Source organism: Podarcis erhardii (genome assembly GCF_964252035.2).
Source record: "Podarcis erhardii genome assembly, chromosome: 5".
NCBI classification, from domain to species: Eukaryota; Metazoa; Chordata; class Lepidosauria; order Squamata; family Lacertidae; genus Podarcis; species Podarcis erhardii.
Genome location: NC_138509.1, coordinates 11,026,149 through 11,051,845, shown reverse-complemented (window position 1 = coordinate 11,051,845; position 25,697 = coordinate 11,026,149). Strand labels below are relative to the sequence as shown.

Genomic DNA, 25,697 nt, shown 5'->3' with positions numbered 1-25,697 from the left:
AGCCACCCAAATCCCACACGTGGGTCTGTGCCAAGTGTGTGCTCTGCCAATCTGACCCCAGACCCCAACCACCCCTAGCCAGATGTAGGGCACTAAGACCGGTTCCATAGCGATGGGCGCTGAGCTTAGGGGGGCACAACTATGCCACAGTGAATTGAGCCAAACGGGAGGCGAGAGGTTGCCAAATTTTGGCCTTGCTTGAGGCATCGCTGAGATATGAAATGCCAAAGTCCACTCAGAAAGACAGAAACAGAGTCATATCCTTCCAAAAAATTCCAGCCAACAAACTTGTAGTCTTCCCTCACCGAGTGAAACAATTCTGACTTTCTTCCAGAAGAAGAGAATGTTCTAGGCAATCTCCTCTTGGGGAGATTTCCAACGTGTGGGCACCACCACAGAAGAGGCCCTGTCACAGCACCCATCCAGCAACCAAGATCAATTGACCCTTTCAATCGGAACCACCTTTAAAAACATGGCAAGCTGAAGGAGAACCTCGAGAACCGTTCGTTGCGAATCACAGCAATAGGATGCACAAGCTCACCAGATCACCTATGGCAAATCAACAAAGAGTTCCTAATGTGCATGAATCAACATGAGGCCGAGTAGTGGATTTGCAGGTTCTACAAGTCTGCTTGGCCTCTATTGGGCAGGCGGTGTTGAGGCCTGGTGCTGTCCCCCTCCCACACAATCCTGTGGCGGTTTTAGGTGTGGGGCCTGGTCGGATCGTACCTTGCCTGCAAACTGGCCAATCAAAGGCCAGCTGCTGTGCAGGACCTCCCCCAGGCCTCACTTGGGTCCGCACCTGGGGGCCTGCCCAGTCCTCTTCTCCCACCCTCCAATGCTGGCTATTTGCTGGCGCTTGACCTTGCTATGGACATTGTTGGCCACTGTTTTGGGGGCAGGGCAGGAATTTTTCCACTTGGCAAATGGGCTCCGGCCCTGTGGTTTTCTCTTTCCTCATAGCAATCGCCACAACTGTGTGCAGCTAGGCACTGGGTAAGCCTGAGTCTCGGATGAAGGGGAAGTTGTAGCCTTTGCCTGCCCCTCCATGGGAAAGTGTATCCTGATAAAGGAATCCCTGAGGGGCTGCTTCAGTCCAGATGACCAGGCGGGACCTAGGGCCATAGCACTCCTCAAATGGGGACCCCTCGGGGGGGGGGTACCCCATTTGATGTAGGACATAGGACCCGCCCAAGGTTGGGTTGACCCTAGAATACACTCCCAGCAGATGGGCTGGAGTTAAAATGGTATACCCAATGCCTTAGGCAAAACCTTCACATCTGTAATCAATACAGTAGTACCTCAGGTTAAGTACTTAATTCGTTCTGGAGGTCCGTTCTTAACCTGAAACTGTTCTTAACCTGAAGCATCACTTTAGCTAAGGGGGCCTCCTGCTGCCACCGCGCCGACAGGGCCCGATTTCTGTTCTTATCCTGAAGCAAAGTTCTTAACCTGAAGCACTATTTCTGGGTTAGCGGAGTCTGTAACCTGAAGCCTATGTAACCTGAAGTGTATGTAACCCGAGGTACCACTGTAAAGTTGTGGCCTATTTGACCCATTCATTACTCATTGCCCTGTCTGGTTTTTGCACTAAATGTAAAAAAAGAAAAAGGTAAAGGACCCCTGGACGGTTAAGTCCAGTCAAAGGCGACTATGGGGTTGTGGCGCTCATCTCACTTTTAGGCAGAGGGAGCTGGCGTTTGTCCACAGACAGCTTTCTGGGTCATGTGGCCAGCATGACTGAACCGCTTCTGGCGCAATGAGACACCGTGATGGAAACCAGAGCGCACGGAAACGCTGTTTACCTTCCCGCTGGAGCGGTACCTATTTATCTACTTGCACTGATGTGCTTTCAAGCTGCTAGGTTGGCTCACTCCGTTGTGGGGATTTGAACCGCTGACCTTCCAATCAGCAAGCCCAAGAGGCTCAGTGGTTTAGACCACAACGCCACCTGCATCCTGGTTATTTTTCTATATCAGGGGGTCACAGGGCCCTGCCATGAAACTATTGACCTTGTGAAGTGACCCATGGATCAAGACTTGATTTTAAGTTTCAGTATTCTGAAAACTGGGACGCGGGTGGCGCTGTGGTCTAAACCACAGAGCCTAGGACTTGCCGATCAGAAGGTCGGCGGTTCGAATCCCCGCGACGGACTGAGCTCCCGTTGCTTGGTCCCTGCTCCTGCCAACCTAGCAATTCGAAAGCACCTCAAAGTGCAAGTAGATAAGTAGGTACCACTCCAGCAGGAAGGTAAACGGTGTTTCTGTGCGCTGCTCTGGTTTGCCAGAAGTGGCTTGGTCATGCTGGCCACATGACCCGGAAGCTGTACGCCGGCTCCCTTGGCCAATAAAGCGAGATGAGCGCTGTAACCTCAGAGTCGGTCACGACTGGACCTAATGGTAAGGGGTCCCTTTACCTTTATTCTGAAAACTAGACTGGAAGGGAGCAATATTAGGGGGAGAGCGCCAAAATGCTGAGAAGTTGCATTTTCTCCTCAAGTGAGGCCAACAGCAACTTGGTGAGGGTTAAGTGGGAAAATGCTGTAGTAAATAGTCTCTCAGCTCTGCTGCTCTGACCCAATTCAAGTTTCTTCTTCTTTAAGGTTTGGACAGTAATGGAGGGCAGTTTTTTTAAAGGAAGGAGATTTCATATGCAGAGACACTTCCTCTTCCTTCTAAACCTGGATTGATGATGGCATTGTGGGGAAGGAGCTGGAGGAAAAAACCTTCAAATGTAAACAACACTTGTAAACAGGCAGAAAACCAGTGGGCGCCCCCAGGAACCAGCATTGCTGGTTCGTATTGCCAGGGTGACAGTATGGTCTGCGAGCCAAGCCCTGAGATCAGAGGTTTCTGTTGGGTGTTCAAATCATCTGTTGCAGCTTGCGATGCAGACAGAAAGTGATGGAGCCAGCAGTCAGTGGAAGAGGGTTACTGCGTTCCTTGGAGACCGGGGAAACTGAACTGGCCAAGAGACAAATGCACACGCAATCTGTTAATTTGGAAAAAGGCAAACTCCATTTTTAATACAAAAAGAGAATTTCTAATAATAACTTGAAGAAACTTTGAAAGAAAGAAACGGGGTGGGGGGAGCCTCTGGAACATATACTGTACAAATATGCATTGCCTTTTTCTGCAAAATAGTCCGTAGAATATTCTCTGTGACGTCCTGGAGATTTCCTTCGAGAAAGGCAGGCTCTGTAGGTGTGCTTCGTTCAGCAGGAGTATGGGGGTGGTTCTTGATCTCCCCGTACCCCAAGGATGCTGGTTCTGCAGGAATTAAATACCCACCATGTTATTGTTTCTGCTGCCCCTCAACACCAGAATACACGGCTGTGCGCATTTCTATCCCAGGGCGTGTGGTTCTTATTTAAGCTACTGGACTCGGCTCGAAGGACATTATCTGAAAAGCCCTTCTGCTCAGCATGAAACTGCACTGAGCTACTTGTAAGGTGCAATCCTACACCCAGCTGAGGGGCCGCAAGAAGCAACGCCAGGGCCGCTCAGGTTTGCTGGTCAGGACGCCCATGGGACGTACCGGTATTATTCTGTGTTCTGCCTGAGATGGCAGCAGGTGTGTTCCAGGTGGTGTTGGCAGCAGGGAGGGCATGGCACCACAGGATCCTAAGCTTCCATGTTTTCTGACAGATGCCCAACCAGTGCCTGAAATAATGCCAGCCCTGGGACTGGTGTGGTCAACTCGCTCCCACCATAGTCCAAGGACGAGGGGAAGCTGCCTCCTCACCCCCCCCCAACAATTTATTCAATACCAGCAAACTTTGCTACTTCATTGCTCTTAACATCTTGCGCTTGAGATGCGAGGGTCTGGTTGGAGCTACAGAGGCAGAGCAGACGAGCGCTCTTTGTCCACAAAGCAGACTTCAAGTAACTTGTGATACAGTGCTGGTTCTGCTGTTGACGTTCTGGCTGCTCCTGCAACACAGGAGAGGAGATCTGGAATCAGTTGCTTTGCCCTGAATGCATTTTGTACTTAACCCCCCCCCCCCCCCCCGCAAAGCTTGCTTGCAAGCAGACACGCAGTGGATGTCGCCAAGAGTTAAGAGGAAGCCGTCATCCTTACTCTTCCACATCCAAAACATGGCTTTCCAGGTCTGACAGGACAGCGCAAGCATCAGCAAAGGAGGAGAAGCATAACAGAGAGGTAACAGAAAGAGAGCCCAGAGCTTCCCAAACTTGGATTTCCAGCTGCTGTTGGACTACAACTCCCATCATCCCTTGCTAAAGCAGGACCAGTGGGTCAGGGATGATGGGAACTGTAGTCCAAAAACAGCTAGAGACCCAAGTTTGGGAAACCCTGTACTAGCCTGTCCGTGGTCTTTCATTCTCCATATGCTTCCTGCTGCCAGTCCAAATGTCCAACCCAAAGAACAGCCAAGTTATGTGGCATGACCCCCTTCCCACACCATCCATTTTCAGAAACCTACCTTGGCTCTAGCAGCCAACACTGGAAGGTGCTGTGGCTACTCTTTTCCTCCACCTGAAAAGATAGAAAAGAAATCATCTGCACTAGCTTCGAGAATCAACCTCTACTTTCCCCTTATTCTTTCAGGAATCTACTCCTCCCCCAGGCTCATCTCCTTGTGCCTCCAACCATCAAACAAGTCCACTGTAACCCATGAAAAACGCAGCCTACGTCCACTTAACCCCAACAAAATCTCACACTACAGTTATGGAGTTTCAGGCTGCCCAGCCCATTAGCATGCTGACTGCACAATAACCATTGTACTTACCAGTTGAAAGCTGATGGAGGCCTGTCGTCTGCAGCAGAGAGTTTCATACGTGGCCCAGCATCCTGGAAACCCCACATGTTTGAAGGGTCTAGGAGGTCATGGCTAGTGAAAGGTCCACGGTGAGTGGAAGCCATCACCATAGCTGCTGTCTGGGGGGTGTTTTCTCCTCCGTCAGTGCTAATGACTTCTGCAAACAAAGAAGGCCTCTCTACACAACCACTCTGATGCAATTAATGCACAGTGTCCAGGAAGCAAAACGTACACCGTTGAGACATGTTATGTGTGAAATACGATTCAGACCCAACAATGGAACCAACGGGATTCTAAGATGGGTACCCGGTAGAAAGTAATCCCATTTCCATTTCGATATTACCTAACAAACACCCCCTCCCCAGAAGAACCATCAATACGACCTATAGCAAGTGAGATTGGAAAATAAACTGTGTGGAAATAAAAATATCAACTAAAGCCTTTGTTTTTTGAAATATCTGAAAAGAAAAGAAAATGCTCTCTTGTGACGCAGTTTTTAATTGGGATCCGCCATTATGAGACAGACTATGTTGCGAGATTAATAGTCATAGGGGGAGGCGAGCCATTACTCTGTTATCATGTTTGTATTCTAAGTCTGACTTGGCAAATCTTCCCTTGAAGGCTAATTTATGGTGCAACTTGTCTGGGAAAATTAATGAGCAAACGCCTAGATTTTATTTCATCGGAACTGAGAAAGATGGCGTCTGCCACCCGAGGAGGACTTTTGGATCAGCGTGTGAAGATTTATTGCAAACAAAAGACTTACCAGCTTTAAATAAAAGGGAGAGCCTTACAAAGTTCACACAGAAGCATAATATTGCTTACTTTAACTTGCCTGTGGAAACAACTCAGGGGCTATTAAGAAGAAAAAGGATAACAACAAGAAGATTGAAAGATGGGACTGGTGAACACTAAAAGCAGCAGAAATATGAGATGATTGGACCCTACTGAACTCGAAGCATAGGAAGCCCCAACAAAAATTTATAATTTGGCAAAATATTTGGACTTTATGATATGTATTGGTATAATTTGGAATAATTAATGTGATATGATTGGATTGTTAAATGGAATACTTAATAAAAATTATTATTAAAAAAAGAGAAAGTAATCCCATTTCCCACATTGTCAGATTGGAATAAACATCAAACTCTCACCAAGATGAAGAGAAGAGTTTGGATTTGATATCCCACTTTATCACTACCCTAAGGAGTCTCAAAGCGGCTAACAATCTCCTTTCCCCTCCTCCACCACAACAAACACTCTGTGAAGTGAGTGGGGCTGAGAGACTTCAGAGAAGTGTGACTGGCCCAAGGTTACCCAGCAGCTGCATGTGGAGGAGCAGGGAATCGAACCCGGTTCCCCAGATTACGAGTCCACCGCTCTTAACCACTACACCACACTGGCTCTCTGATGCTTCCATGCATCTCGGATGTCCCAAACGATTTGATGGTATAGCCTGAAACTGACCCAAATGTCCTTATCAAGCCATGCTTTCCCTGAAAATAAAGGAACAGAGGGAGCATTTTTTACTTAAACTCCTAGTCATGTTTGGTGTGTATGTGGTCTCCTTTCTGATCTCAGTGGGAGGGTGAGGAGAGGGCCTCCCCATCTTCGGCACTGCCTTCAGAGTGAGCCTCAATCTCTCCCACCCCTATAATTACTGAAGAAAACAAGATACAAAAGCTGCTTGCAATCCATTTGTGTATAGTTGGCCCCAATTCTCAAGTGAGTCACTGGTGGCAATTTTAATTCTGATTCACTGTACACAGGCACACAAAGTCGCATCTTTCACCAACACTCGGAGGGTGGTGTGGTTTGTTCTTCAATAGGCCTCAGTGTAGCACCATCGGCAAATTTTAAGGCCAGATCGCTTGTGCCTGGTGGTCTCTTAGTGTAGGTACATTGAAAGAGAGAGAGAGAGACTAAGAGAAGAAAATAGGACCAGCAGCCAAACATTATCTGAGACAAAGCTGACAACTCCTGTATAACGGGTGGCGCTGTGGGTTAAACCACAGAGCCTAGGACTTGCCGATCAGAAGGTCAGCGGTTTGAATCCCCGCGACGGGGTGAGCTCCCGTTGCTCGGTCCCTGCTCCTGCCAACCTAGCAGTTCGAAAGCACATCAAAGTGCAAGTAGATAAATAGGTACTGCTCCAGCGGGAAGGTAACTGGAGTTTCTGTGTGCTGCTCTGGTTCGCCAGAAGCGGCTTAGTTATGCTGGCCACATGACCCGGAAGCTGTACGCCAGCTCCCTCGGCCAATAAAGCGAGATGAGCACTGCAACCCCAGAGTCGGTCACGACCAGTGGCGTAGCGTGGGTTGTCAGCACCCGGGGCAAGGCAAGTAATTTGTGCCCCCTAACCCGTGGATTTGCGCCCCCTAACCCGTGGATTTGCGCCCCCTAACCCGTGGATTTGCGCCCCCTAACCCTAACCCCCAGATGTTGCGCCCGGTGCGGCCGGCCCCCCCTGCACCCCCCATGCTACGCCACTGGTCACGACTGGACCTAATGGTCAGGGGTCCCTTTACCTTTAATGTCCCATTCACCACCATGGTTTCATATAGATGTTAAAATAGCATAGGAGACAGAATGAACCCCAAAGCTATGGAGCCAAGCATCAGTCTCCTAAAATTACTGTCTGGTGATGACCCTGCAGGTAGGAGCAGTGCCTCCAACTCCCTGAATCACTCCAGAAGAAAACTATGGTAAAGGATGTCCAACACCACTATTTTGGGCCCCTGTTATGTATCCTTTTCAAAATGCAAGCACAGCGGCTGCCTGCCGCAGTGAGAAGACATCACTCGGAACAACCTGCGCAGGGACTTGGGTGCGTGAAATTAAAAATGGGAACGGAAGACTGCCAAGGTTTGAATTCCCCTGCAGGACTGTCATCGTAGTAGTCCCGAATGACTCAAGTGAGTGAACCAAGCCGTGTGTGTATAGCCAACAACAACAATAGCAGAAGGGGAAGAGAAAGGAAGGGCTGAGTCCTTTCCTTGACATCTGAAGGGTTCCACAGGGTGGGCGCCACCACCGAGAAGGCCCTCTGCCTGGTTCCCTGTAACCTCACTTCTCGCAGGGAAGGAGCCGCCAGAAGGCCCTCAGAGCTGGACCTCAGTGTCCGGGCTGGGCGATGGGGGTGGAGACGCTTCAAAATGGTTGGATACCGCCTCTTTCCAGTAACTTGTACAGCCAAGCTGGTGACAAAATTATTGCTCTGCTTTCCTTTGGACCACATCAGCGAGGCTTGGGGCGGCGGGTGGAGTATAGGACAGTATACAAATAATGACGAAAATAGAAAAGCACGGCATGGCACTTTTCTCGGAATTACAAGGGAATTCTTAGCTCACTCAGGTGAAGTTCCGGAGAGGTTTCCTGCATTCATGCATGTACTCAGCCAGTGACCTTACAGCCCTTCGCTGCTGTGCACAACATCAGCAATGGACACTAAAACCATCTGCCTCAAAAGAGAGACGCTGTTTCTTTCCTGCTTTGCACAGGTAATTCCTACGGCTCCTTAACCAGGTGTTAAGAGATGAGAATGATGCAACATAGCAAACAAGTCATTTGTCGCAAGCCCAAAGTTCCTCTCACAATGCTTAGACGCTCCTGCGGCGCTTTTTCAAACTGCTTTGACCTTTTCGTTTTTTCAAAGGCAGTCAACAAGACTGCTGCTTGGGGGTGTATTTTTACAGCTCCCAGTGAGAAATGGGACGTACCAGCCATGTTAAATTTATGTCAAGCTGGAAAAGAAGGATGCGTCCATCTGCTGCACAATGAGTAGAGCTGATATGGCAAGTCTGTGCCTCCGCTTTTGATGTGTGTTTCCGCCATCAGTCAGGTCGCAACTACGCAACGGTCTGGGTTGAAAACATTTGCACATTTCAGATGAGACAGTTGCATCGCATCAGTGTTGTGTGAAGCTTCTGCCCCTCCCCCCTGAGTGTGAGCCCACCCCCAGGGTTGTACAGTCCCTGAAGACCCCTTAATGTTGAGAGATACCGTATTTTTCACGCCATAAGATGCACCTAGTTTTTAGAGGAGGAAAACAAGGAAAAAATATATTCTGAACGAAACAGTGGATGTATGATTTTTGTGGTTCATGCTGTGGCCACAGACATGATATGTGATTTGACGGCAAGTTTGGGGTAGCCCAATGCAAAAATCCTGAGAATCCATGTGGATCCGTGCCATTGCGACTCCACAAAACAGTGGATGTGTCATTTTTTTGATGCAGGCTATAGCCATGGACATGCTATGTGATCTGATGGTGAATTTGGGGTGACCGAGTGCAAAAATCGTGAGGATCCATGTGCTTTTACCTCCCTCCTCCCAGGTAGCCTCCTTTATCTCTAGAGTCCCTTATCTCCCCTCCCGATCACTTGCTCATCAGCTGCTCAGTGGCTTCGTTTCAACACCCCTTTCCCTCTTTCTAAAAAAAAAAAAGGCATGATCTGCTTTTCGCCCCTGGGCAATTCGGCTCCAGGGACCATGCATTCACTCCATAAGACGCACAGACATTTCCCCTTACTTTTAGGAGGAAAAAAGTGCATCTTATGGAGCGAAAAATACGGTAACTGTGGAAGCAAAGAACCTTTTATCCATGTACAATTGATAAGCCTGATCTTTCAGATCCATTGCGTAACAAATAGAAGAAGAAGAAGAGTTTGGATTTGATATCCTGCTTTATCACTACCCTAAGGAGTCTCAAAGTGGCTAACATTCTCCTTTCCCTTCTTCCCCCACAACAAACACTCTGTGAGGTGCGTGGGGCTGAGAGACTTCAAGAAGTGTGACTGGCCGAAGGTCACCCAGCAGCTGCATGTGGAGGAGCAGGGAATCGAACCCAGTTCACCAGATTACGAGTCTACCGCTCTTAACCACTACACCACGAGCAGATTTTGAGGTGGAGCAGGTATTTGACCACTGTTAACAAAACAGAAGGAAAATGCCTTTTAAAGAGATTTGCTCTTGGGCAAAGCACCTGGGAGAGACAAGTCATTACCTGGTGGGTTTTTTTTATTCCATACTGTCCCAGCCTGGTGGGCTCCAATGAGCCACTTCTGTTTATTACAGTAAATTCAATTTGAATATTGCCAGCTGGCTGGACATTTTGTATTTTAGTTCCCATCTTTAATAAAGACAATCGAGATGTTCCTCCAAGACTATTGCCCAAGAAGACTTCTTGATGTTCCCCCAAAAATATATACAGGACATTACTTCCTTTTAGGTAAATTAGGATAAGGGGTTGAAGACAACCAGGTCTAGCTCCAGGCAACTTTTGCAAGGGACATGTTTGATTGGTCCTGGTAATCACAGTTTGGCTTAAAATGTAATGCGAATCAAGCTATTCTCTAACATAAATGTCATCGTTCTGGAGCTTTCCCCTTCATGCAGGTGACACGGCCCTATTATATCAAGGGGCACCATTTTTTTAGAAGAAGCAATAGGTTTTGTTGCTAAAACCACAACTTGCTGGGTGCAACAATCTAGGGGTAGCTCTAGAAGAGACAAGCTGGATATAATCCAAAGTAAGTTCTTACATAAGGGACACGGGTGGCGCTGTGGGTTAAACCACAGAGCCTAGGACTTGCCGATCAGAAGGTCGGCGGTTCGAATCCCCATGACGGGGTGAGCTCCCGTTGCTCGGTCCCTGCTCCTGCCAACCTAGCAGTTCGAAAGCACGCCAAAGTGCAAGTAGATAAATAGGTACCACTCTGGCGGGAAGGTAAACGGCGTTTCCGTGCGCTGCTCAGGTTCTCCAGAAGCGGCTTAGTCATGCTGGCCACATGACCCTGTACGCCAGCTCTCTCGGCCAATAAAGTGAGATGAGCGCCGCAACCCCAGAGTCAGCCACGACTGGACCTAATGGTCAGGGGTTCCTTTACCTTTATGTTCTTACATGCCCTGCTGAGTCCCAAATAATGCACCCAATATACAATTAAGCGGAAGTAGGCTGCCGTTCTCTAAATGCACGCATTCATAAATCCATGATTCTATACTAAAAAACAAAACAAAAACTGCCTAATGTGAGATCTACATTTAGCAAAACTCTAGTTTTCAGGCCTGCAAATAAAGAAGCTTGGGCACAATGTTGTAACTTTCAAAGCAGAGTTACTAAATTTCCTCCATTACATAATTTTTTACAAAACATGCCAAAATGGATTTAGAATTCTGAAGAACTCTAAGTCCTCTCTCTGGTATATTAAATCTGAATGTGAAAGGGCTGCTTATCAATGGGAAACAACACCCCCTGTTCTGTTTAGACCTGGTTTTACTCTGCTTAGATGGCAAACTGTGAGCATGCAGTTATTTAACGTGACAACAACAAAAGATTGCCTGCGTAGGTAAACAGGGCCAGGTCCAGGTCCAAGACAATGTGTACCATGCCCTCTGTTTACATATTCTTCACACAACTCAGCTAGGAAATAGATTAGTCGGGGAGTTTCAAAATTAGACGGCTGTGCCTTGCTTATCTTTGTGAGTTACACTGTAATGGGCAAGAAAATGTCTGACCGAACTTCCACCCCCCCATGGGTTGGCACTGTTTATCCCTATGTACGCATTGATGGGACGCGGGTGGCGCTGTGGGTTAAACCACAGAACCTAGGGCTTGCTGATCAGAAGGTCGGCAGTTCGAATCCCCGTGACGGGGTGAGCTCCCGTTGCTCGGTCCCTGCTCCTGCCAACCTAGCAGTTTGAAAGCACGTCAAAGTGCAAGTACAGTGGTACTTAAGTACTTAATTCATTCTGGAGGTCCGTTCTTAACCTGAAACTGTTCTTAACCTGAAGCACCATTTTAGCTAATGGGGTCTCCCGCTGCCGCTGCGCCACTAGAGCACAATTTCTTTTCGCATCCTGAAGCAAAGTTCTTAACCTGAAGCACTATTTCTGGGTTAGCGGAGTCTGTAACCTGAAGCCTATGTAACCTGAGGTACCACTGTAGATAAATAGGTACTGCTCCAGCGGGAAGGTAAACGGCGTTTCTGTGCGCTGCTCTGGTTCGCCAGAAGCGGCTTAGTCATGCTGGCCACATGACCCGGAAGCTGTACGCCGGCTCCCTCGGCCAATAAAGCGAGATGAGCACCACAACCCCAGAGTCGGACACAACTGGACCTAATGGTCAGGGGTCCCTTTACCCTTACCCATTGATGCATTTATCAAAGCTCTATTAAGGATGATGGTGATTATAATGATCACTATTACTGTTTACCTGCACAGGTCCTGGAGTAGGGTTGGAGAGGAAATATCTCCTCCTGACTGCCCCTCTATTCTCCAGAGGCCTTTCCCACCCCCTCCCTTTAGCTCCATCCACTTCCTTGTTCTCTCCATCTCGTCTTTTTTTCGTTCCCCCCCCCCTTTCCACCACCTCCTCCTCCTCCTCCTCTCATTTTCTCCGCTTCTATCCAGCCACCAACCCTCCCCTCTGCTCCCACAGGTTCTCACCTCCTCCAGCCTGCCTAACTATAGCAGCCTAACTCTCCTCTCCCACCTCCCTGATGTAAGTGTTTGGATACGATTTTAAATTTCTTGCTCGGAGGGATACCCCCAGTTTGACTGCCTGGCTTTGTTACTGATCTTTGTGAGCGGCACCGGAGACATTTTCAGGCTGAAGAGAGGGGGTAAAATGCTTCGTGTTTCTGCCACTTGTATAGAATGCGGTACAAAAAATATTCACGTCTCGGAACAGTGAGATTCGCAAGGTCCCGAAAGCGCTGAGTTGTGTTCACAGGTTAGCGGAACTAAAAAATAAACCGGACCCAAGAAACCCATGTGGAAAGGAGCAGTATTTTCTTGAATGAGTAATAATATTAATAATTTATTATTTATGCCCCACCCATCTGGCTGGGTTTCCCCAGCCACTCTGGGCGGCTTCCAACAGAATATTAAAAAGCAATAACCTATTAAACATTAAAAGCTTCCCTAAACAGGGCTGCCTTCAGATGTCTTCTAAAAGTCTGGTGGTTGTTTTTCTCTTTGACATCTGGTGGGAGGGCGTTCCACAGGGCGGGTGCCACTACCGAGAAGGCCCTCTGCCTGGTTCCCTGTAACTTCGCTTCCCGCAGGGAACCGCCAGAAGGCCCTCGGCGCTGGACCTCCGGGCAGAACAGTGGGGGTGGAGACACTCCTTCAGGTATACTGGACCGAGGCCGTTTAGGGCTTTAAATGTCAGCACCAACACTTTGAATTGTGCTCGGAAACGTACTGGGAGCCAATGTAGGTATTTCTGGACCGGTGTTATGTGGTCTCGGCGGCCGCCCCCAGTCACCAGTCTAGCTGCCGCATTCTGGATTAGCTGTAGGAGAGTTTGTGGGGAACCCTTTGTAGCAGATGTTGGATCCAACCAAAGTCTGGGCATGGTGCACAGGCTCCTCTGGGATTCTCAGCGAGGAAATCCGATCACTGGTGTGGGCAGGGGCGGAGGAAAGGGGTGTCACCACTGAGGAGTGTGACAAAATGCCAGGTGGCACTCACTGCGGGGCCTGCAGCGCGCCTGAGCCACGTGTCTCTCCTGGGAGTGACGCCGTGGCTTGGGCACACACAAGCTCCGTGCTGCCCCCAAAGGTCTGCCTGCCTCCTCCCTCTCAGCTGTAGGGCGGCTAAGTGTTCGGAGGCAGGCAGACTCCGCAGAGGCCCCATGGAGCATCCTGCCCCGGATCGCCCCACACCTGCAGGCGGCTGGCCCTGCCCCTGGGCACAGGGCACACACGCGACCCCAGACGCCCGATCGGCTTGCTCCGCCGTTGGGGGTGGGACACTGCAGCAGCCCTGTGGGGCCCCTTCCTGTCTGCCAGCAGGGCCATTCGAAATGTGAGCGGAGCCGGGTCAGAGGGAAGAAAGAGGGAGAGAGGGAGGCAGAAAGAGGAGGATGAGGACAGGTAGAGTAGAGTAGACCCAACCCCAGTGGCTGAGGAGGAGCCCAAAAGGTGACCAAATGCAAACGTTTTGGGTTTCTGATTCATGTTGCCTCCTGGATTCAGAGGCACCGATACAGCTCCTTGCCAAGGGCACAAGGGAGCCTAGGTACGCCTCTGCCCCACCCTGGCAAATTTCTATCTCTTTTTTTGGAAAAAGTAGGTTCTCAGGAGGACCTTTTTCTCAAATCCTGTCCTAGCAAAAGAGAAACGTATTCTGATTGTGTACTTTTTACAAGATTGTCTGTGTGGTTATTTAAGGGGGAAATAGCAGGAGAATCCCATCTGTGTTAAAGCATCCTGGATTACTGAAACAAAAAGGCTAAAACCAGCCCCTCAAAGCTTCCCTTTTAAAGCTGTGAAAAGGATGCACTCTGCTGAACTCAAAGACATGAGGAAGGAAGGATAACATCTAATAAGTATATCCTTCTCCTAGCATCTATACACATCCCTACAAAATTAGATGTGTCTTGTGTTTATTTTTAGACTGTAAGCCTGTGGGCAAATCTGTCTAGAAATTGCAGGCATTTTATAAGTAAAAGTTTAAAATACAAATAAAATACGAAATCTAGTTCAGGTATTAACAGGCTCTGAAGGAACCAGGTGGCTTTCTGCTTGCCCTTTCTGGCCAAGCGACTTCCTAAACCCAACAAAAGTTTTGCCAGCTGCTATGGAGCCAAGAGGAAAAATGTAATCCTCATTTCCGTGGGCAACATTTTGCAACTCAGGCATCAAATGCTGCGCATTGGTTTTGGATCGCTTTGGTTTTGGAACGGACTTCCAGAACGGATTACGTTTGAGAACCAAGGTACCACTGTATAATAAATACAAATACTTAGCAATCAGCTGAGATATGAAAAGAGTGAAGTAAGCAAACCTCAGGGGCTTTTGCACTGAGACGGGAAGAAAGGATGAGAAAGCAAGAAAGGATAGTATCTGGTCACGAGTTACTACTACTTCTTCTCCTTTTACATTATCAGTTTAAAACTGCAAGCTGTTAGATTTCTGAAAAACCTGATCTTGCAGTGCAATCTTATGGGCCTCACTCTCAGATGCAACCCAAGGCCCCTAATGACTCGCTTATAAAACCACAGTAATAGTAACTTCAAGTCTGAAGCAAATTGGATTGCTTGCATTATATACAGTGCAAACGATCAACTCAGTTTTGTTGCAAGATGGCTTGGAACCGGGGGGGGGGGGGGAGAGAGAGAATCATATTCCAGATACATTAAGGAAATAGCTCAGCAGAATTATACCTTGAAAGCAGTTGCAGATGGCAGTTGCAGATAACTATACATATATGCGTAATTTGAGAAAGTGCTCACACAGAGCAAATATGCAAATAGTTTTTAAAAAGAACAAGCCATTTTAGAGGTGGCTATCTTTAAAGAAAATCCACATATTATCTCACTATATGCCATATATATATATGGTCAGGAATGCAGTACTGTTTTCAAAACCACAACCTTTTCTGGAATTTGCTATGTTCAGGAAACGGGCTCACGCACTTGTCAAAAGAAATCACTGTCAAATCAGTTATAAAACGCATTTTAATATGCTGCAAGTTCACTTCCCAGTACCATGATCCTGACTATTGGCCGCAAAAACCCCCCCCTCAAATCGACATAATCCAAAACAGCTTTACTCCCTTTAATAGAAGTAATGTTTTTTGTTTCTTTTAGGAGAACCACAATTCAACTGCTTTAACAACTTTGCATTGAACACAAGAACATTGGTTCTCTATTGACATGGGCATTCCTACAATATATTTTGCTTTTAGACTGAAAAGGAAACATGTCAGAGACTGCAAGTACAAAAGACTTGATATTCAACATTCCTTCCGCGGAGCCACAAAACAGAAAACAAAAAAAGTATGTTTCTGTTAAGGTAAAGGTAAAGGGACCCCTGACCATTAGGTCCAGTCGTGACCAACTCTGGGGTTGCGGCGCTCATCTTGCTTTATTGGCTGAGGGAGCCGGCGTACAGCTTCCGGGTCATGTGGCCAGCATGACTAAGCCGCTTCTGGCGAACCAGAGCAGTGCACGGAAACACCGATTACCTTCCTGCCGGAGCAGTACCTATTTATCTACTTGCACTTTGATGTGCTTTCGAACTGCTAGGTTGGCAGGAGCAGGGACCGAGCAACGGGAGCTCACCCCGTCGTGGGGATTCGAACCGCCAACCTTCTGATCAGCAAGTCCTAGGCTCTGTGGTTTACTGAAACCCTGGTCAACCCTGCCAGCATGACCAATGGTCAGGGAGGCACTGATCCAGCACTTGCACAGCCTCACCTGACTCAGATGGTGAGAAGAGCTCAAGGTCATCGTTGACATCTTGCTCCAGATCCTGTAATGACCTCCAGTAGCAGCTGCATATTCTTATTAGAGGATGAGGAAATGGAACACTGCAAGACCCCAGAACAACAATGTCATAGGGCTGAGCAGGTCCCAAAATTCTCCTTTTGAGAACTGGACCTGCAGGTTGGAGCGGAACTGCTCTATAACTGTATCTTCAGCAAGATACTACGATTGATGGGATCAAGAGTGGACAAGAAATCAAGGAGAATCAAGAGGAGCTCATGGCTCTGCTCTCTCAAAGGTTATCCATCAGTCCAGCCAAGGTTTATCGTGGTGGCCTTAGGATAGGGGTTTTAAAAACCACTAAACCTCTTGGGCTTGCTGATCAGAAGGTCGGCAGTTCGAATCCCTGCAACCGGGTGAGCTCCTGTTGCTCAGTCCCAGCTCCTGCCAACCTAGCAGTTCGAAAGCACGCCAAAAAAAGTGCAAGTAGATAAATAGGTACCGCTCCGGCAGGGAGGTAAATGGCATTTCTGTGCACTGCTCCGGTTTCGCCAGAAGCGGCTTAGTCATGCTGGCCACATGACCAAGAAAAACTGTCTGTGGACAAACACTGGCTCCCTTGGCCAGTAAAGCGAGATGAGCACACAACCCCAGAGTCGTCTGTGACTGGACTTAACTGTCAGGGGTCCTTTACCTTTTTCTTCTTTTTTTGGATGGGGGGGTGAGGATCCTTAAGTCTAGGTGCCAAATTTGGCCTTCTGTTCTCCCTGATAAAGCCACTCGGACTTCCCCCAGTTCACATAGCCATTACCAGCCCAACTCCTTCCTTCAATGCTTTGTTTGGCTGGAAAGTCTTCTCGAATTGCGGTAATGATTTTTGCTTCCCTGGAGGGAGTGCATGCATGTGTGAAATTATGACTTTTGCATGTCGGAATGTAGCCTACAGTATAAAGATATAACGGAGATGTAAAAGATTTGGATTAGCATAAAAAACGCAGGAGGAAATGATTTACAATAAGACCCACAAAGGGGAGGAGATTTTTAGAGTCTTCTCTTTATGTTCTTTGGTGGATATGCGGTTGTGAAACTTTAATCTGAAAACCAAATAAATTTATCTAAAAAAACAAAAAAGCAAATTAGACCTAATATAAATGAGATTAGCCACCAAAATCAAACTCGCACCTCTCATTAAGTTTGTATTTGTATACATACTTAAAGTGCATATGTAACAGAGTCGTTTATAATTATATTTTGGGAACGGTTCATGTTCTTATGCAGCTGCATTGTTTTGTACTTTCTTGATGTTTCATAGTCATACTATAAAGTAGTTGCATTCTATGTTATAAATCAAGCACTGCTAATTGATTCTTTTTTCAGTGTATTTCTCGTCAATGGTGCGAGCAAAAAGAATATATGTAACATTATGATGGCTGACTGGGAACAGTTATGGACCACAGGTATGAAGTTTACGGCATGTAATGCCTTAAGAGAGGTGGTACATGACACCAGTCAAGCTTGCAAAAATTTTTCATTTGCCCGATAATAAATGTTGGAAGTGTAAAGAGATTGAAGGTACATTCTTTCACCTTTGGTGGACATGCCCAAGGATTAAGACTTTCTGGGAGATGATTTATAATGAAATGAAAAAGGTATTTAAATATACCTTTCAGAAGAAACCAGAGGCCTTTCTCCTGGGCATGGTCGGCCAATTGGTGTCAAAGAAGGATAGAACTTTCTTTATGTATGCCACAACAGCAGCAAGAATACTTATTGCAAGGTACTGGAAGACACAAGATTTACCCACCCAGGAAGAATGGCAGATGAAGGTGATGGACTATATGGAACTGGCGGAAATGACTGGCAGAATCCGAGACCAAGGAGAAGAGTTGGTGGAAGAAGATTGGAAGAAATTTAAAGTTTATCTACAGAAACATTGTAAAATTAAGGAATGTTAGAAGGATGTTGGAATGAAGTGATGTGGTTTTAGCAGAAATGATATAAAGGATTAAGTAAAAATGGATTGTTAATTGGTGAAAGAACAGAATGCAAAATTATAGTATATTAAGATAAATCATTAGGATAAAAATAAAGATGGAAAGGATTTGCTGAAATATCTAATTGAATTAGAATACAAAAAAGGGAGGTGTGAGGAGGTCAAGGAAATAAGCAAAGGAAAGAAAGTTATGTAAAGGACTGATTTGTTTTTCCCCCCCTTTAATTATCTGCATCTTTTTTCTGTTTCCCCCCCCTTTTTCTTGTATTGTTTTGTATTTTCATTTTTTTTCCTGTTTAAATATGTTCTCTATTTTTTCTTTTTGTAACCTTTAAAATCTCAATAAAAATCTATTGGGGAAAAAAGAAGAAGAATATATGTTACACTCACTGCTCTAAGTCCTGACCACCACTGGAAGGCTGCCAAGAAGGAATGCAATCATCATGACCCCGGGGTCCAGCCATGATCAAGACGCAGAATCAGAGGTTGTAGAAGGTACCTGACTAAGCCTGATGACAAGAGGCCACTAGATATGAGGTTGGTGAGTAGGAGTCCCCTGGCCCACAACTCAGGTCCACAGAGCCAGGGCTGGAAACTTTCATGGCCACCGTTCCCCAATCCTGAGAAGCCAAGTGCCTCCTAACATACCTTGCCGATTCAACAGCACCCATGTGGGAGGCCAGGGATTGCAGAAGAGTAGCCTGTCTGCAGGCCAGAGGGCTGGCCTTCAAGGCTGCGTAGACAGAGCCCCTGGACGGTTACAGTAAGTCCAGTCAAAAAGGCGACTATGGGGTTGCGGCGCTCATCTCGCTTTCAGGCCGAGGGAGCCGGCGTTTGTCCACAGACAGCTTTCTGGGTCATGCGGCTTCTTCCTGCTTCTGGCACAACGGGACACTGTGATGGAAACCAGAGCGCTCGGAAACGCTGTTTACCTTCCCACCGCAGCGGTACCTACTTGCACTGGCGTGCTTTTGAACTGCTAGGTTGGCAGAAACTGGGACAGAGCAATGGGAGCTCACCCCGTCACGGGGATTCGAACCACCGACCTTCTGATCGGCAAGCCCAAGAAGCTCGGTGGTTTAGACCACTGCGCCACCCGCATCCCAGCAGACAGAGCCATGGATATGTGGACTGGAGGCAGAGGTTCCAAAGGCCTCAGTCCACCTCTAGGCTCTGTTGGGGCAAGTGTCTCACTTAGGAGCTCTCCGTGGTGCTGCAACACATTGCCTGGCCTGCCTTGCCCTGCGGAAATCAGACCCCGAGCTGAAAAACATTCCCCAATCCTCCTCTGCTTCCACTTCTGGAAGAGTGGAGGCCCCACCGCTTCAAGGCAGAGGGCAGCATTCCACTTTCTTTCAGCTTTTCACTGCAGAGCTACAGTTGGCATGAAGCACAACCGTCACCCTTGCCAGCTTTCCTTCCCCCAGAATCATCTGGAGGGGTGGTGGGGCTGCCTGAAGCTATCACAACAACACATCTGCTCTGCAGTAAAAAGTTAAAAGGAAAGAAGTTGCAGGGAGTCAGGCGAGGCTTCTGTGGCGCCATGTCCTTGTGCCCCATGGTTCAGCCCCTAAGGATGAACAGAATGCTTTGTGTATGTAAGTGGCTTGTAGAAGACGAATGCCTCGCAAGACGGAAAACTTGCTAGACGAAAGAGTTTTCCGTTTTGGAGGTGCTTCGCAAAACGAATTTCCTATGGGCTTGCTTCGCAAGACGAAAATGTCTTGCGAGTTCCTGCGTTTTCCCCCCTTTCCCCCCCCCTTTTTCTAAGCCGCTAAGCCACTTATCAGCTTATCCGCTAAGCCGCTAAAAGCCGCTAAGCCGTCAATGGGCTTGCTTCGCAAGACGGAAAAAACCGCTAGACGAAGAGACTCGCAGAACGGATTAATTTCGTCTTGCAAGGCACCACTGTAATGTTGGAAGCATGTGGCAGATCATGGAGATTTGCTTTGGATCACGTTTGGTGGAGCCAGCAGTCAAAGCCAGGTCTTCTGACTCAGATTAAAGGTGTAACGACCAGATGCAATATGTTATGGCTTAATATGATTCCTAAATTTTATTATTTTATTATTTATTTTTTATGCACCACCTTGTCTCCAACCTTGTCTCCAATTATTTTATTATTTATTTTTTATGCACCACCTTGTCTCCAACGGGACTCCATAATAATAAGGGGTAAAGGAACCAAAAAATTGCAAGGAAGTATAAGAGCAAGCAGCACGTTTTTCTTCATTAAAAATGCAGGAAAAAATTAAAATCTAAAACTCTTAAGGATTCTCTAAAAGTTGCTTTAGGAATCATGCAACCCTGAGACACAAACTTTGCAAACTCATTCAGTTAAGCAGTTAATTTCATGACCCGGAAGGCTGTATGCTACTTTAAAGACCATCCTGGGATGGAAGCAATCAAGGGGCAAAGAAATCTGCTTTCTCTACAAAAATTACACAACAGTAATGAATGCAGTATAGTTTCTAACTCTTCCCTAGCACTTTGGCAAACAGGATTTCGCATGGAATGCCATTAAAATGTCCTCCTGAAATCTTACACATTCCTTCCAAAATAGTTGAGGAAGAACATTACAGCAACTTCATGTAAATGCATTCCTATATTTTGGAATAAATAATGACTCTAAGTAATTAGCTCCCTATGGAAACATTACAACCCCCAACTGCAATGTAGAGCAAATATTCTGGGCAGAGGCAGTTATTGGGTTCTGATCATTAGTATATTTGGTCCATTGTGCTAGAAGATATTTTGCCTTATTCAAGTTCAAGTTGGGGGCAGGCGGGGCGGAATACAGTACTGATAAAGCAGAAGTATAAAATTTGTTTTCCAGGGAATTGTTCTAATCAATGCTATAAGAATCTTCACACGTTAAGTATAGCAAATTAAAAATATCCTCCAAAAGTGAAAACAGCAGCCAACAAAACCCAAGCTTTCCTTTCTATCGAAATAAAGCGAGCATATAGCCTAAGCAATGTTAAAGTCACACTTCCAGGAACAGCAAGCATTTATTTAAAAAATTATAATATATACCTACATATATATGTAGGTTGTGTGTATTTTTATATATATATACACCCCCCCCACACCCCTACAATATGTACAAGTGACAAAACTGCCTCCAGTTTAGAATTTACACTGATATCCCACTCCTCTCCCCCCCCAATAATTTTTATTACTTTTTTTCCAAATATCTTAAATACAATACAGCTTAACAATACTATTTTCCCACATCTCACTCCTGTAGACCAAGCAAAAGCTGAATTGCTGGTGATGTAACACTAACTTCCTACCAACCATGGTTATCAAACCCAGAGCCTGCCACAGAAATTCACACTCCTTCCGTGTAGTCTAGGGGAATAAATCATCTGCCAGACCACTCATACTGAGGTCCTTCCCTAGAGCAAAATCTCTTTCCTCTTCGGTGGGAGCAAAGCAATTCACAGTCATCAGTGTTCACGACAGTTAAATGCTGAAAACATTCACTAGTGGCGAAAGAAACTCATATCTCCCAGATTCCGCGCATGATAGTGTCCGTGCTGTTTCCAGGGTGAAAAACTGAACATGCTTTGATAGCTGGTCACTAATTAAACAGATTCAAGTGTTAGGGTTTTTTTTATTCCCGATCCATAACATGGTTGAGCAAAATTACTAGACTTTGAGCTAATAGCAACACCGTTCCAATGTATAGCTCTGCACACAAATGTGTTCCAAGAATTACCTGAGACACTCAGTGTGCTTACTGAATACAAGCGGGTTTATATCAGTAGATATATGAATAGATAGCAGAGAGAGTTTTTAAAATAATTCGGCACTCTCAAAAGAGGAGCAATGTTTTTAAAACCAAGCCCCCAGCTGTTCTTACTCTAGCAAGTTTCTCAAAGGAGTCCTTTATCCCCACAATGAATGAGAGCTGAACACTCGTTGCACAAATCTGTCCCAATTACAGTTGAGGAATTTCAAAAGAATAGCGCCATAGATGGATAAATATTCCCTGTGTCTGGCTCACATGCCTTTTAGATGTGCGGGAGCTGACCTGAACACAGATAATGCACAAAACAACTAACTACTGGAATTTCCAGGCCTAACGCAGAGTGGCTCTTCCATAGATTTGTGCCCCGAGAGTTTCTTTTAAGATTTTGTGCGCTACTGTTATGAAAGACATACAAATCACTTGAAAGGAGAGAGAAACTCAAGTTCCATAAAACAGAACTATGTATATTTTCCAACAATACAAACCAAGGAGGTTTTAAACTTCCATTTGAACCCAAGTACCAAATAAAAAACAGACGAGACGTTTCCACTGATTTTTGGAATCCTGTTTAAATATAAACACTTTTCTTCTTGAGAAGAAATTGCCGTGTTCTTAGCAATTAAAAGAGCCCTCCGTCATGACGACACAATGAAAGATGTTCAGTTACTGATCCTTCCATGGACATATTACTCACCTGGCGATTTCATGTAATATTGCTCAATATCAGACATGTCCGTATTCAGTGAGCACTCCAGGTAGCTGAGGATAACTTTTCTACTGAAGTAGTACCTCATACCCATTAGAAAGAAGGGCAAACAGCAGGTCAGCAGCAAGGACTTGGTCACAACAAAGCACATTACTATGGAGATAAGGAAGAGAAATAAACGATACCTGTCAGAAAAGAGAATTCAGTGTTGATTTTGGAACACAAACCCAAAAGTCACAGATATTATACAGCAAACATTCTTTGCACAATGTATTCCATTTTGCTTATAGAACAGGCCTTTTAAACATTTTTTAAAATGTGCTGCTTTGTTCACTTAAGAGAATCTTCTAGCTTCAATTACTTTTTAAAATGCATCATCTGAAAACAGAGGCCTGTTCAATGGTTATAAAAACAAGTCTTTCTCCCTTGAACTGCACATTCTCTCCCCCCCCCCGAATGGCTGTAAGGAGGAATCTGGGAGCCTCCACTTCTGTTTTAGATTAACCTAGCCCCCCACCCCTCGTTTCTATGTAGTTTCAGAACTGGGTAAAAATAAATTCATGGATTATTATTTTTTTAATGTGGTTGTATAGCTTGTGGCAAAGACTTCCCCCCTAAGGGTCTGAGAGCAAACTGGGAGCTATGGGAAAAACTGAAGCGGGGTGGACTTTATGACAGATTAGTCAATCCTGAACATTTTAATCTCCAGTTACAGGTAGGTAGCCGTGTTGGTCTGCCGTAGTCGAAACAAAATAAAAAAAATCCTTCGGGTAGCAACTAAGTTTGTTACTGGTATGAGCTTTCGGAGGTATCTGAAGAAGTGTGCTTGCACACGAAAGCTCATACCAACAACAAACTTAGTTGGTCCCTAAGATGCTACTGACTGCAAGAAGATCAAACCTCTCCATTCTTAAGGAAATCAGCCCTGAGTGCTCACTGGAAGGGCAGATCGTGAAGCTGAGGCTCCAGTACTTTGGCCACCTCATGAGAAGAGAAGACTCCCTGGAAAAGACCCTGATGTTGGGGAAGATGGAGGGCACAAGGAGAAGGGGATGACAGAGGACGAGATGGTTGGACAGTGTTCTCAAAGCTACCAGCATGAGTTTGACCAAGCTGCAGGAGGCAGGGGAAGACAGGAGTGCCTGGTGTGCTCTGGTCCAGGGGGTCACGAAGAGTCAGACACGACTAAATAACTAAACAACAACAAAGGTGCTACTGGAAGGACTTTAATCTCCAGATCCACCCATCAATGGTTCTGTTTGTGCCAGAATGTGACCCCCCTCAACCCTGAGGTTTTCAATGGAAAAAGGGTTGCCCACCGCTGCTAAACTGCCATTTTCACAGCTGGGTTGACCTATTCATGGAGCTATCCACTACAACCCAAAGGTCTTGTTCCTGGCCAGCCACTGTCAGTTGAGATCCCACATGACTGCACATGTGAAATAATGCAGGCCTGCTTTTACACGTGTTTACACTGAGTTGCACTTGCCGTTCCCTCCGTTTGAAGAGGTCCCTTTAGAGTTCTTCGCAACCTCTTTCGGTTTTAACGCCCCCCAAATATTTCGCAGCATCAGCAAACTTGGCCACCTCGCTGCTCACTCCCAACTCTAGATAATTCATGGGCAAGTTAAAAAGCATATTGTCAGGGAACTGCCATCAGCTCAGAGGCGAGAGGTGGAAGGGCAGTTGTGTTACAGGGAGCCTCCGAAGATCTTGCGAAGCAGTTCTTCCTCTGGCGAGGAGGGAAGCCCGGCCTCCAGTGGGGAAGGGGCGCAGGGACCAGAAGATGCTAGGGAGAGCCTCAACACCGGGCCTGAGCAAAGGGGAGGGGAGGTAAGTCCCCCTTTGCCAGTGCCCACATTGTGCAGTAGGTTCACGCGCAGAGAGAGGAGAAGGATGGAGGTCACACGACTGTTATCCATCGCATCCTGGTCACTGTCTCTTCGAGCTCCTGCCGTCGGGACGGAGATACAGGATGATGAAGACAAGAACGAGCTGTCTCAAGAACAGCTTCTTCTCCAGAGTGATCTCGGCCCTGAATGGGAAACCTGGACTTTGAAAGTCATCTAATCTTCCTTGCTGTATTATACTGTATTGTTTTAATTAGTGTTTTTATAGTTGTTCTGATTTTGAGATGACCATCCAAACTCTGCTTCAAAAACATCCAAGGAAGGAGAGTCCACCACCTTCCATCTGAGTTCCACTGACAACTGGATCACCTCTAGCTATCGGCTTGTGGACACTCTCCAAGAACTCTCATAGGTTTTTGAAACAGGACTGGCCCTTGCCTGTGGAGGTCCCCAAGCCACCCTCAAATAAAACACAATTCACACAGAATTTTTGTTTCAGGTTTTTGGCATAATTTATGGTGGGGGGGGTGGGGGGGGATTCCCTGGTCCTGAATGGGGTTAACTGTGCCCCCTGAAGGACTAGGTGCGCAGCCTGGGAGTCATTTTGGACTCACAACTGTCCATGGAGGTGCAGGTTAATTCTGTGTCCAGGGCAGCTGTCTACCAGCTCCATCTGGTCTGCAGGCTAAGACCCTACCTGCCCACGGACTGTCACGCCAGACTGTGCATGCTCTAGTTAACTCCCGCTTGGACTACTGCAATGCGCTCTACGTGGGGTTACCTTTGAAGGTGACCTGGAAACTGCAATTAATCCAGAATGCGGCAGCTAGACTGGTGACTGGGAGTGGCCGCCGGGACCACATAACACGGTTCTGAGAGATCTGCATTGGCTCTCAGTACGTTTCTGAGCACAATTCAAAGTGTTGGTGCTGACCTTTAAAGCCCTAAACGGCCTCGGCCCAGTATACCTGAATGAGTATCTCCACCCCCATCGTTCAGCCCGGACACTGAGATCCAGCGCCGAACGCCTTCTGGCGGTTCCCTCATTGCGAGAAGTGAGGTTACAGGGAACCAGGCAGAGGGCCTTCTCGGTAGTGGCGCCCACCCTGTGGAACAACCTCCATTCAGATGTGAAGGAAATAAGCAGCTATCCTATCTTTAAAAGACATCTGAAGGCAGCCCTGTTCAGGGAAGTTTTTAATATTTAACGCTGTATCGTTTTTAACACTTGATTGGGAGCCGCCCAGAGTGGCTGGGGAAACTCAGCCAGATGGGTGGGGTATAAATAATAAATTATTATTATTATATTAGGCACATCTCTGGCTCTCTAGATATCCAAAGGTCATTCCTAGAGTGTAGCACCCAGAATTGGGCACAGCAATTAAAATGAGGTCTG

At 46.7% G+C, this 25,697-nt stretch overlaps 1 protein-coding gene across 5 annotated transcripts in view; it reads right to left on the bottom strand.

Moving 5' to 3' along the window:
* The window catches only part of NAT8L (N-acetyltransferase 8 like), a 52,252-nt gene that overhangs the window by 14,063 nt on the left and 12,492 nt on the right, over positions 1–25,697 (bottom strand). The window contains exons 2-6 of one of the 5 annotated variants that reach the window (XR_014157091.1): positions 22,440–22,604; positions 4,751–4,937; positions 4,445–4,497; positions 3,770–3,932; positions 2,999–3,269 (exon numbers count right to left, since the gene is read on the bottom strand). Coding sequence is in view for 2 of the 5 variants with exons in the window: in XM_081864416.1 (XP_081720542.1) it covers positions 4,452–4,497; positions 4,751–4,937; positions 22,440–22,604 (398 nt within the window). In the remaining 3 variants the exon portion in view is untranslated. Of the gene's footprint in view, positions 1–2,998; positions 3,933–4,444; positions 4,498–4,750; positions 4,938–22,439; positions 22,605–25,697 lie in introns of those variants that run through there. The other 4 variants (XR_014157092.1, XR_014157093.1, XM_081864416.1 and 1 more) reach the window with 4 other exon arrangements.